Source organism: Lepidochelys kempii, chromosome 1, assembly GCF_965140265.1.
Source record: "Lepidochelys kempii isolate rLepKem1 chromosome 1, rLepKem1.hap2, whole genome shotgun sequence".
Classification (NCBI taxonomy): Eukaryota; Metazoa; Chordata; order Testudines; family Cheloniidae; genus Lepidochelys; species Lepidochelys kempii.
Genome location: NC_133256.1, coordinates 259,672,707 through 259,686,311, shown reverse-complemented (window position 1 = coordinate 259,686,311; position 13,605 = coordinate 259,672,707). Strand labels below are relative to the sequence as shown.

The window sequence follows — 13,605 nt, the reverse complement described above, 5'->3', positions numbered from 1 at the left end:
CTAGAGACTAACCAATTTATTTGAGCATAAGCTTTCGTGAGCTACAGCTCACTTCGTCGGATGTTGAGCTTATGCTCAAATAAATTTGTTAGTCTCTAAGGTGCCACAAGTACTCCTTTTCTTTTTGCGAATACAGACTAACACGGCTGCTACTCTGAAACCATTCAAGACAAGGGGTTTAAATTCCACAGCCCTTCCTCTACCAAAGGCTTTCCCAGTAAGTACAGAGGGATGCATCTGCTTAGTTGCTGCTCTCCCGAAGGCTGCACTTCACTTTAGTTTTGCTTCTTCCCCCCCACCGTTCCTCCCCGCCGCAGCTCTGTGTGAGCATAAGCCGGGCTAGGAAAGCAACACAACACTCCATTCAGCTCTCATTTCTGTGAGTAAAGTAAACCACACCCACTCACTCCCACCAGGAGAATTCACAGGACTCTGGTAGCTGCTGGGTGAAAGGATTTCAGTCCCTTCTTCTTTGCCATTCCCATCTTCACTTTCCTCGGTTTTGCGTCACCCTAGCCCTGCTTTCCTGGGGAAGGATCTGCCTTGTGCAAACAGGAGGAAGCAGCTGGGTAAGTTGTTGGGGGCTTGGGCAGGGGGAAGACGAGGCTGGGTTGCAGCCTCTCACTGCTGTGACAGCAGTGCACTTTCACATATTAAGCCCAAATGATTTCAAGGACCTTAATGCAGCTCCTGGTCCTGGGGGTTTGTCCACACTGCACAAGCAGCATGCTGAGCTCTCCCTGCTCAGGAGAGATGTGAGCATTCAGTGACCAGGAAGGCTGCAGGTCAGGACTGAGCTGTATTGGCAGGGCCCAGGACTGGGATATGCCAGGGGTGCAGCAAACGAGGATCGCACTCCCTGTGTGTGTGAGTGGAGGCTGGGATGGGTGCTGCTGCTCAGCGCTGAGGTGAGCCAGCAGGGCTGTGTGGGGCCCAGGGCTGGGATAGCTGGGGCTGTTGCAGGAGGGGCAGTGCCATGTGGGGCCCAGGGCAGGCGACGCTGCAGGCCAGGAGTGAGGCACGTCAGCAGAGTGAGTGGGATCCCCAGGTGTGGAATAGCCAGGCGTGCTGGAGGACAGGCTCAGCAGCGCTGTTTTTAGGGGCACAGGATTGACACAGAAGGGCAGAAGGGAAGTGCGTTAACATAACAGTGGATGGAAAGCTGGCACTGACCCTGGTTCAGGAGACTCACCAGCGTGGGCCTGGTCTACGCTCAGCTCAGCTCCACTGGGGTTTGCAATGGTGGGAGCCCTGCTGCAGACGGAGCTGTGAACGCTGATATTTGCTATTCTCGCCCGTGAGATTCCCCCCACCCCCTCCCCCAGCTCTGGACTCTCCCACATATATTTTTGCCACTCCACTGACCATTCAAAGAGCCTTTGCTAACGCTGCCCATTTTGCTTCTAGCCACATTCTTAGCTTACACTAATTCGCTAAAACAGCAGCTCGAAGGCCTCAGCCCAGGGCGTGCCACGTCTCCAGCACTCAGAGCGGATTCACTGCCTCATGAAGCCTTGGCTTCTTCCTGTCCTGCATTACCCCCGGCAGGATGGACAGGGCTCTGGGCAGGCTCAGGGCCGGGAGTGAGGCCCCTGGGTCGTCGGGCTGCTCTGCCACTGACTCTGTGACCTCAGGAGAGTCATTTAAACCTTTCCAGGCCTTACTTCTCATCTCTCCAACGTCTCTAGTGGCTTCTTCCTGGCTTTATCTCAAGCCTATCCTCCAACCTCATCCTCCTTGACCTTTCTGCTGCCGTCGAACCTGTGACTCTCACCTCGCTTGGTCCTCCTTCTGCATCTCTGGTGGCTCTTCCCCCCTCCTTTCCCACTTCTCTATGGATGTTCCCTAGCGCTTCATCTTGGGTCCTCTCCTCTTCGCCCCCTCTATCCCATCACTGGGTGACCTCATCTGTTTGCAGAGGTTTAGCTGTCACCTGTGTGCTGATGACTTTCAGATACAGTTTTCTGCTCTGGACCGCTCTCTCATTGACTCTCCAACAGCTCCTCTTGGGCAGTTCACGGTCAATTCAAGTTCAGCATGGCCCAAAACAAGCTTACAGTCTCCCCTGCCAAACATCTTCACTGACTTTGTTCCAGGTTACAGCTGACCCGACCACCATCTCTTGCATCATCCTAGCCCATAACCTGGATGACATCTGTGGCTCCTGTCTCTCCTTCTCCCCAAATATCCAGGCCATTTCTTATTCCTGTCACTCATTCCATCACAATATTTCAAATACACAGCACTTTCCTTTCTGCCCTGAGGATCAAGTCACTTGTCCTCAGCCCTCTTCGGTCAATCAACCGTGACCACTTCTGATCCATCTGAAAATGCTGCTGCCAAAACCACCTCTCTCTCGCTAATTGCTCCAACCACATCACCTCCCACTGAGTTACTTCACTGGCTTCCCACCACCCTGAACATCAAATACAAACTTCTTGTCTTTGCTCCTAAGCCCGGCCTCTCAGACATAGTCTCCTCCCTCATTTCCCACCTCCACATCCAACCTGCTTTGCCAGTGCGGCCAGCCTCTCACAAACACCTCCATCCCCATTACTTCTTCCCTGCTGACCCTTATGACTGGGGCACCCCCCACGACACAGTCGCCAAGCTCACCTCCTTTCACCTCATCCAAGCCTTTCCTAAGAACCCACCTCTGCCAGAAAATCTATGGGGAAACAAGGTGGAAGTAACAATCCAAACACAGAATCAGCTTGGATGAGCCATCCAGATGGGTCCAGACCTCACTTCCAAACCACCTGATCTTATTATGGAAAACCTTGTCCTCCTGACATGTTCACCTCCCGTTGTTGCCTTCTTCTGATCCCTCCCTTGGTGTGTCCTCTCCAATACAGATGTCAAACTCGCTGGAGCAGGGATCATGCCTTTTACTTGTTATGGGGAAGTACCTTGCACCTTTGGGGCACTTGCAAATAAAAAAAAATAAATAAATAATGATGATGATGTTACCCCTCTGTAAAATGAGGAGACATTACAGATCCGCCTACCAGGGGTGGTGTGAGGCTAAGCTAATTAGCATTTGTAAAGCACTCAGCTACCAACTGGAAGTTGCGGTACAGGAACAGTGCTATTGATAGCGTGATTCGCTCAGAATGGCGATGAGTTACCGCAGCGTCCTATGGTACCCTCCTTCTCTTGGGATATCTGGCAACAGTAATGCGTGTTGTCACATTCCCATTAGCACATGCTCTTGTGTCTGCAGAATGCTGTCCACTCCTTTTCTGGCAGCACCGGTGTTGTCCTTTAGCCACTCTGCCTTGGAGTGAGATTATATCTGATCTCACAAACTGAAGCAGGTTGGACCTGGTCCGTCCTTGGAAAGGAAACCTCCAAGGAAAATCCAAGTGTTGCAGGAGGAGGTACTGGTGATTTAGCTGATGTTGCTCTGCCCTCTAAAGCCCTGATCCAGTGAAGCACATAAGCATGTGTTTAGCTTTAAGCATGTGAGTAGTAGCCCCAACCCCTTGAGTTCAAGAATGGAAACAGAATTAATCCAGCTCCCATTGAGTTCAATGGGACAACTCACGTGCTTAAAACTAGGTTCATACCTAAGTAATCTAAACTTCCCGCTGCACTTTCCCTTTGTCACACTGTCCCCTTCCCTGTCTCTCAAAGGGGCTGTAGCATAGCAACACACCGTGAAACAGCTGCCACAATCCCCCTCAATCCCAAGGGACGCAGCCTGCGGAGCATTTAGGGTCCATGGGGACGAGAAGCACTGTGGGAATGCACGTCTCTGTCTGATTGGGGTGCCTCTTCCCTTTCTCTCTCTCTCACCTGTAGCTGCTTTCCAGGATGTGGGGTTCCCTGGGCCTCCTCCTGGTGTCAGCTCTCTTCCAAGCCAGGAGAGCGGCTGCCGAGCGCTGCCCACGGATCTGCATCTGCGATAACATAAAGCACCACATCATGTGCCTGAACAAGAACCTGACGGAGGTGCCCATCACCATCCCACAGGTCAGTCACTGGGCACAGCGAGGGCAGGGAGGAGACAGAGGCAAACACAGCACAAAGTGCCCTTACACTGCCCCCCCCACCCCCACACTTGCCGCCGCTGCCACCACCGTCGCGGCCTGTCGCAACGCTCCTCACCCCCGGGGCATCGGGGCAGCCAGCCTGAGCCTCTCTCTCCCGGCACAGCACGGAGCCACACAGGCCGCTGCAGGACAGGGGAGAGGAGGAGGAACAAGACACAGGCCGGTGTGGTTCACTTTGCGCAGATATCTGGGTTCCCAAAAGATCCGTGCAGTAACCTCGCAGCCTTTCAATGCCATTGCTGTGAAAATCTGAAGGGGGTGGGGTGGGGGTCGAGCCACCTGCAGGGCAGTTTGCAAGATGAGCTGGTCTGCCCAGGGTCAGCTCTTCTACCGAATAACAGCATAAAAATAACTCATCTGATCAAGTCAAAAAAAAATTACAATATTTTCTGGGCAATACACAGTCAGGCCCCTACGAGGTGGTGATTGTTACGGGCCTTAAAAGCTAAAGCAGAGTCAGATGGTGAAATAAGGAAAGAAGGGAAACCCAGATGGCTGCAGGAAGGTAGTGCTGGGGTAGGAGGCACTTTCCCCTCTGAGTCTGTACTGAATTAAGGCTCACGCAGGATGCTAGCGATTGCCGCGCTGCAGGAAGCCTGGTTCAGCACGACAGATGGTCACTATTGAGACCCCAACACAGCTTTCTGCAGCAGACTGGAGGTCCTCTGGGAAGTGTCTCTTCTAAGTACTGACCAGGCATAAGCCTGCTTGTGAGATCTGGCCAGATCACAGCGATAACGACTGCAGGGAGGACAGGAACAGCCAGTCACTCTGCTGCAGAAGGGTAGGAGAGGTTGTGGATTCCATCTTCAGTAACTGATGCTTGTGTAATCAACAGGTCACCCAAAAACTGGATCTCTGGGGCAACAACATAAAAGTCATCCCTGGAGGAGCTTTCCTCCCTATCCCATACCTCACCCACTTAAACCTGCAGCGATGCCATGTGGAGAGTATTGAGGAAGGAGCTTTCAGGGGACTAGGACGACTGATCTACCTCAACCTGGCTTCCAACAGTATAGCCTTCATCTACCAGGAGTCCCTGGATGGGCTATCTTCTCTTCAGCAGCTCATCCTGGAGAAGAACCGCATAGAAGAGATAAAGCCAGGGGCTTTCAGCCAACTGGGCTTCCTCAACTTCCTCAACCTTGGCGAGAACTTCCTGGTCTACCTGCCGGATATGGTCTTCCAGGGTCTGCAGCTGATCAAGTGGCTCCGCCTGTCCCATAATGCACTTCATGTCATAGCCACGGAGGCCTTTGCTGGGTTGCCTACCCTGAGGAGGTTGAGCCTGGACCACAACGAACTGCAGTCCCTGCCCACAGAGGCCCTCTCGAGGCTGTCAGATACCACACGGCTGGACCTGGGACACAACCCTGTCACCTACATCGGCGAGGAGGCCATTGAGATGGCTTCACTGAAGCAGCTGTTCTTGGACAACATGGCCCTGCAGGATGTCTCACACAAAGCCTTTGTGAAGAGCCCCCTGCTGCACACAGTCGACCTCCACAACAACCAGCTGCAGGTGCTGCAGCCGCTGACAGAAGCCGCCCACCTGAAGAAAATCAACTTAACAGGGAACCCCGTAGTTTGCACTTGCTACATGCGGCCCTTCAAAGAGTGGATGGAGAAAGCGAGGGTCCAGGCTGATGTGCCATGTGCAGGTCCTGGTGCCTTCAGGGGTGAGCAGCTGGAGTCGCTGAGGTCCATTGATATGAAATGTGGGGGCCATGCCCCGGACAAGGAGCAGCTCCCCAGCCCAGCCACCCGCAGGAGGGAGCCAGAGGGAGATGCTAAGACGAGGTGTCCAAAAGTCTGCGCCTGCTCCCCTGATTTCCAACACAGCAACTGCGAGAACAGAGGCCTCCGGAAAATCCCCAAGGGGTTCCCTGGCAACACCCAGCTCCTGGACCTGCGCCAAAATGAGTTCCGCTCCATACCCAAGGGATCCTTCCCTGGCTTGAAGGAGCTGGTCTCACTCCACCTGCAAAACTGCAAAATCACAGAGCTGCAGCTGGGTGCCTTCCAGGGCTTAAAGAAGCTGGTCTACCTCTACCTATCTAACAACAACATCGCTGCCATAGATGCTGCTGCCTTTGATGGGGCCCCCCAGCTCAGCTACTTGTACCTGGACCACAACAGATTCACTCAGATGCCCACCGGGGCCTTCAGCCACCTGCCCAACCTCTTCTCCCTCCATTTGCAGCATAATTCCATCAGCCAGCTGTCAGACGATGACCTGGCTGGAGCAGAGCAGCTACGCTGGGTCTACCTGAGTGGGAACCGCATCACTCGTGTGTCCCCCAGGGCCCTGAGCCCCGCCAAGATGCTAGAGAAGTTGCACCTGGATGAGAACCTTTTGCTGGAAGTGCCCACCGGGTCCCTCCGGGGTTTGCCTGTCCTTACTGAGCTGAAGCTGTCCAAGAATCCCATCCAGTATATTGGGGATGGAGCCTTCCTCCCAGTAGCCAGGTCCCTCCTGCACTTGTATCTGGATAATATGGGGCTAGAACAGGTGAGAGGGAGGGAAGGAGGGAGATGGGCGAGTGCCCCAGCCTGCTAAAGCTGAATCCTACTATACAAGTTACTGTTCAGTCACCTCTCCTCCCTGCTCCCACTGCAGGGCGCTTCCCTGCAGCATGTTCCAGTGTTTCGTCTGGACCAAATGAAGGGGTTTCCAACCCCAGGCAATGGCCTCAACACTGGGGCTTGCACCACTTCCCTTGGGAGACTATTGCTCAGCCTCAGACCTCTCTTGGAAGAAAAGCTTCCCGATATTTAGCCTGAATTGCACCTTTGTTCAGTTTCATCCTGTTACTCCTAGTGATTATGCCCCCTCAGCCTGCCCTAAACAGTCCCTCTCTCCCCCTCCTTGGCAATTGCACCTTTCACAGGTGCCAGATCTCCCCCACATCATTGCCCAGCCAGGTTACAGGCTCTTTGTTTCTTTAATCTGTCCTCATTAAGGGCTTGATCCAAAGCCAATAGAAATTGATAGTCAATAGAAAGATTCCTGTTTCTTTCAATGGGCTGTAGATCCTGCCCTAAGCTCCTCCCCCCAGGGTCCTAATAATTGATATTTCTCTTTCCTCCAATTTGTCAATATTTCTTCTTGTCCTGTGAAGAGCGATTCTGAGGGATTCCCGTCTGCTACTCACCTGTTTCTCTCTCCTCTCAAGCACCCCAAATTGCCACCATCCTCCTGCCAGCCAAGGCTCCTTTCAGGCTCAACAAGGCTGCATCCGGGGCCTCCCACATTCCTTTCACAGCAACTCCCAGCCCTGGGGAAGGAGAGCACCAAACTTGGGTCCAGGGAGATTGCCTGGCCATTCAACCATCCTGATCGGTTTTACGCACAAAACCCAGAACGAGGCCAGCGCAGAGCCCAGAGTTTCTCTTGCTTGTAGAGAAGAAAGTGGAACACGTCCCTGCCAAATTCTTCTTTCCCTTTCAATGGAAATTTGGGTATATTCTGGGGTCCCCAAAATGAAACCGAAACTGGTTATGTAAAGTAAAGGGGTCTCATTAGTTTTCCATAGCATGACACCCTTGTTCAGCTACTTGTACCGAATCCCACTTCATGCATGACCCCAGAATCCTCAGTGCTGGTTTTCACAGCCTCTCAAAGGAAGGGCTGCAGAAATGGTGGTCACTGAGGTGCTCCTGGAATCTAGAGACCATCCTGAGCACGAGAGACTGAACCAAACCTGAAAACCAGAGGTGGGAAAGTGGAGTGGGCTTTTCCCTTTGTGATTATCACAGAGGCTGACAATCTCTGCCACAGGGATTAAATTAAAATGGGGAATTGGATCCACAAAGTCTTGCAAGTAGAAAGCACGTATTCTACGGCTCTGACCCAACTAAGCACTTAAACATGAGTAGCAGCCTTGAAAATGGCACTGCTCATATGCTTAAAGTTAAGCACATGCTTACATGCTTTGTTGGGCTGGGGCCTGTTTAAACTGAGATAAAAAATAAGATGACAATCAGCTAACCAGGGACTGAAAAAGCCCCTACAATCTGCTCAGTTCAGTGTCTTGCCATTAGTTAAAGGAACACCTGAGTCAAGGTGAAAAGCTATACTAAGCGTAACACATCCAGTTGCCAAAAAGAACAAAATATCAAATTGAAAAGGATGTTAAATATAGCTATTAAAAATTGCACATATTTATATAACACCGTACATTTACCCTGCACTTTCAAACACAGAACAGGTGAAATTCCCTGCTCCAAAGAGTTTACAGTCCAGAAAATAATGTAAAATTAGATAGGACACTGCCAACTTGAGTCTGATGCAGGTTACTTAAGAGACACAAAGTGCCACATTTCAATATGTGAAGGAGGTAAAGGCTTTCAGAGCTATTTAAGGGAATTAATATTTAGCACTAAATATTCAGTACCACAATTACATTAACCAATAAAGACAGAGAACTCACTTTACACAGTAACTTTGAAAGTATCTGCTTCTCTCACAATGAGCTCCTGCTCTTCCTTTGTCACAAATTATGTCATCAAACTGAACTGCCCGCTGGGAAGTATTGATACAAAGTGACAGTAACACAAGCCCCATTCACAGTAGAGACACGAACCAATGAGAGCTATTTAACACACACAAACACACACAATCAGAAAGTGCATGCAGATATTTAACTGCCTATTAAAATCATCCACGGCTGTTTTCCTTTGACTCATCAGCCCCATCTCATCATTTGCAGCTTTCCTCAAGGGCCTTTGCTGGACTGGGTCCCAGGATGAAGAGTCTGTACCTGGACAACAACAACATGCGTAACGTGCCTGACTTGTGCAGCTTCACAGGGCTGGAGGTCATCAACCTGAGAGACATCCCGTTCCACTGCGACTGCCAGCTCCTCCCACTGCGCAGGTGAGTCACTGCTTAGGTCCAGCAGCCTGGCTGGGTCTGACTGATAGGAGGGTGTGGATCTCTACTCAGTTCCTGCCAGGGAGATGTTCACGCCACTGAAAATATCATTGCAACAGGCACCAATTTGCAACCTTGCTGCCAGTCTTAGCAGGGATGCTAATCCATGGGAACATTGAAATCTATGGGACTTAGGTGCCTAAATACCATTGAGGATCTGGGCCCTCCTGCCTAGAGGGGAGCACTCCACAGTATTACTGAGGCATATGGGCAAATGAGGGCAAAGAGGAAAAGCAAAGTAACTGGCAGATCAGAAAAGACCATAGGTCCTCTGGTTGCCTGTCTCACCCAATTCTCAACGCTTGATGCTTCCAAGGGAGGTGTAAACGGCACATAATGCGCCTCATTGGGCTGTAGCCTGGCATGTATTTCTTCATGACCTCAGTTGCTGCTCACCTTATACCCTGAAGTGTGAGGATTCAGAACCCCTGAAATATGCCCTGGCTGGGGTGACTGCAGCTGCGATTCTTACTCTACACAACTGCCTTTTTGGGGTGTTAAAACTTTCCAAACTGTTTGCACATGTTGGGAGACTGAAGTGCCCTGCCTGAGCTGTCCCCGTTCCAGGGGAACTCAGAGGGCGTCACTCTCCAGGGCGGTCAAGCCCACCCCAAACTCCCTTTGAACTTGTTAACAGAGAGCAAATGCCCTGGTTTGTCAGTGCAGCCATTTGTGCTCGTAATTTGCTAAGTCCACCTGGAGTTTTTCTCATCTCCTTCCTCTGTCTCTTGCCCCGTTTTCAGATGGATTGATAAACTGAACCTGCGTGTGGGAGCCACCTGTGGGTCCCCTGCAGAAGTCCGCAGGCAGAAGATCAAGCTTTCTGCTGTCTTCAAAAGCTGCCCAGGCTGGGGTATGGCGAAAGCCAGAAGGGCCCATCCAGACAAAGTCAAGGCCAAAATCAAAGCAGAAAGAAGTCCCAGCAAGGAAAAGAGGTCAGGAAAAGCCCAAGCCAGAGGCGCCAAGAAGAGCAAAGCATGAGAAGGAGTGGCCACACTGCAGTGGCTAAAGTGTCTATCAGCAGCGTGTGGCTGTGGAGGCACTTCACCAGCTAGTAGGATGCAGCTTCGTGAGAGAGAAGCTTTAACGGGCTTTTATCCACGTTGCAGTGAGATTTCCATTGCACAGCAGAAAGGAGCAAATCTGACCGCAGCTATGGGAGACTGAGCTCCGGGGTTCTGGCGGGATGGGGGCTGGAAGGGATGTATGTGTGTAGTGTGTGTTGCAGGGGGAGGGAATTCAAAGAGGAAATCGCATTGAGAGGAAAAAGCAGATGTGGGAGTTCCTTCTGACAATCCTATGGTGCTTTTCATGAGGGAGCATCCCCTCCCGCCCCCCCCGCTTCTGTGCCAAATTGTAGCTTGAACAGTTCCATTTTGCCTCCCTAAGTTCCTCTTGCAGTTTCAGTAGAACGTGTTATTGTTTTCTTCCTGCCCTAAAGCGCCGCATAGCGCTGCTGTGCATTATGTTTCACCCCAGAGGTGGCTGATTTTTGGTGGGGGGGGAACAATCGGCTGTCCAAAGACAGGGTTCCATGTCATCTCTGATTCAGTGGCCAGCCCTTGCTGCAGAATTGGAGCTTTCAGTCAAAACCAATACACTTCTAGCCCGCCTCGTTGAGCAGGTAACACTGGAAACACAAACCAAGCGTAACACATGCCGTATTGACTTTGTGAGTCTGCAGCAACCCTGGAACAATAGCTTTGGGGGGTAAAACACACCCCACTGATCTCAGTGGAGAGTCAGGTCTCAAACCTTGAGATGACTGTTGGAATGCCAACATTGCTAGCTGTTCCACTGCCGAAGGTTTCAGAAGAAAAGTCCAGCAAATCCCCGACCGCCCCCTGCACCTTCCCAGGTGTCAACAGCTCCAACTGTCTCCCTGGCCAAGTCCCCAGATCTCCCCCCCACACTGCTACCCTGCAGGTCTGCGTCCTTAATACAAACATCGGCAGCAAATAGAACATTTATGAATCTAAACCTCAAAATAAACAGCACAGGGGGCTACTGTACTGAGCGTATTCTTTATTTTTGTTCAGAAAAGCCCCTCTTTTATTTTACATGAAGGGGCTGCAGAATCTCCCCTTTCTCCAGAAAAGAGGAAGCCACACTGCAGCGCATAGGTCCCCCTCACAGCACACAAGCTGGTGCCTGGTCTACATTGAGCGAGGTGGCAATGCTCTCTGCTGCCCCTTCAGGAAGAAAGGCTCTGTAGCCAATTTTCAGAGTGGCAGCCCTGTTAGTCTGTATTCGCAAAAAGAAAAGGAGGACTTGTGGCACCTCAGAGACTAACCAATTGATTTGAGCATAAGCTTTCATGAGCTTCATCGGATGAAGTGAGCTGTAGCTCACGAAAGCTTACGCTCAAATCAATTGGTTAGTCTCTAAGGTGCCACAAGTCCTCTTCTTCTTTCTGTAGCCAATGCGACTAGCTACACATTGTTGGAGAAGGTACATTTATCCATAATATAGGTATCACTGATCCTTTCCAATGCAGGCAGCAGTTGGATATATTCAGCGCCTCCCCTTCTGCCTCCTCCCATTTCAAAACACACTTAAAGGCAGTGAAAGACTTTTAAGGATTGGTGCCATCTAGTTTCCTGTGTGTGTGTGGGGGGGTGTCAGTTACCCACAATCCTTTGCAATAGCAAACTCATCCCCAAGTTTCATGTATCGTTTCAACACCTAGGGCCAGACCTTTGGCTGGTTTATATTGGTGTAGCTGGCCTTGAGTTATGCTGATTTACACCGGCTGAGAATTTGACCTCTAGACTTTGTTCGTGCAGACTGAAATGGTCTAGGGAACTGGAGAAAGTGTTGATCGGTTACAAGGAATTCTGCAGGGACCTAAACTTCGTCCTGGTCTACACTGGGGGGGGGACGGGGGACGGGAGGAATCGATTTAAGTTACACAACTTCAGCTACATGAATAATGTAGCTGAAGTCGACGTACTTAGATCTACTTACCGTGGTGTCTTCACTGCGGTAAATCGACTGTTGACGCTCCCCCATCGACTCCGCTTGCACTCCTCGTTCTGGTGGAGAACCAGAGTCGACCGGAGAGCGCGCGGCAGTTGATTTATTGCGTCTAGACTAGACGCGATAAATCGACCCCCGCTGGATCCATCACTGCCCGTTGATCCAGTGGGTAATGTAGACATTCCCTTCCTTAGCTATCTCAATTTGCCTTTTGCCATGCAAGAATCACAGGGCTACTCCCCCAGACAGGGAAGAGGCAGAGGGCTGCTCAGGACAGCAAAAGCGTTTCACATCTGTCTGTGTAAGTGACTTGAGGCTGTGTGTGTGTGTGCTCATTCTCTAGTTCGCTTACAGCAACAGAATGCTAAGAGCCTACACCAGAGGCGGGCAAACTATGGCCCGCGGGCCACATCCGGCCCCTGAGCTCCTGGCCCGGGAGGCTGTTCCCCCTCCCCCGCAGCCTCAGCGCGTCGTGTATTAAACGGCCCCGCGTAGGACTGTGCTGCTGGTCGCAGTTACGGAGAGCAATTTACTACACTACACCGGGGCAACGCTCTGGGCGGCATGGCTGAAGCGCCACCAGCCACCGGTGCTCTGTGCTGTGCGGTAAGCGGGCAGGGAGCGGGGGGGGGTTGGATAGAGGGCAGGGGAGTTTGGGGTTGGTGGTCAGGGGGATGGAATGTGGATGGGGTCAGGGCAGTCAGAAGGTGGGGAACGGGGGGGGGGGTGTTGAATGGGGGCAGTCAGGAAGGAGAGGGGGGGTTGGATGGGGCCGGTGGGGGGCAGGGGTTCTGGGGGCGGTCAGGGGACAGGGAGAAGGGGAGGTTGGATGGGGCAGGAGTCCAGGGGGGCAGTCAGGAAGGAGGGGAGGTTGGATGGGGCAGCAGGGAGCAGTCAGGGGCAGGGGTTTCGGGGGGCGGTCAGGGGACAGGGAGTGGGGCTGTGTGTGTGGATGGGGTAGGGGTCCTGGGGGGGCCATCAGGGAACGGGGGGGTTGGATGGGGCAGGAGTCCCAGGTGGGAGCCTTCAGGGGGAGAGAAGCAAGGGGGGGGGCGGGGGCACAGTCCAGCACAGCCTCCCCTAACCAGCCCTCCATACAATTTCCGAAACACGATGTGGCCCTCAGGCCAAAAAGTTTGCCCATCCCTGGCCTACACCATATGGATGTATTATACTGCAAAAGAGTGGCAGGAAAGGACTGGCCTTGTCATTCCCCAGCACTTCAAAGAGTCATGTCCCTTCAGTATCACATGCTGCATGGGCTCTCTGAATTGCTGTGAGGAGAAATGGCAGGTGTGTTATCCCAGAGGGCCTGCTCCAGCCCCTTTGCTCACAGCTAATATTCCAGTTCAGAGGAAAAACAAACCTCAAAAATACACTTCCCCTGGGGCTGGAGTTTAACACCTCTGCAGCTCCAACAAGCAGTGCTCAATCCAGCATATTTGTCCATTACAGTATGAGAGGCTGGTGCCTGAATGCAGCATGACCAATAAAATACATCTGCCATGCCTGGCACCCTTTCCAATGGTGGGAGGGGGGATTCAAAACCCTTTTCTTGCACTAAAGGCCCTGTCTCAACTTGGGAAATAGATCATGTTTTGAAAATGTCTTTCAGTCACAACCTTTCTTTCTAGT

General features: G+C 51.9%; 1 protein-coding gene across 1 annotated transcript; it reads left to right on the top strand.

Annotated features, from left to right (window-relative positions):
* The first annotated feature begins 421 nt into the window (after window positions 1-421).
* Window positions 422-11,251, top strand: CHADL (chondroadherin like). Its single transcript, XM_073327167.1, has 5 exons — window positions 422-569; window positions 3,805-3,975; window positions 4,894-6,567; window positions 8,768-8,934; window positions 9,735-11,251. The coding sequence occupies exons 2-5, from the start codon at window positions 3,817-3,819 to the stop codon at window positions 9,970-9,972; spliced, it is 2,238 nt and encodes a 745-aa protein (XP_073183268.1). The 5' UTR covers window positions 422-569; window positions 3,805-3,816; the 3' UTR covers window positions 9,973-11,251.
* The last annotated feature ends 2,354 nt before the right edge of the window (window positions 11,252-13,605 follow it).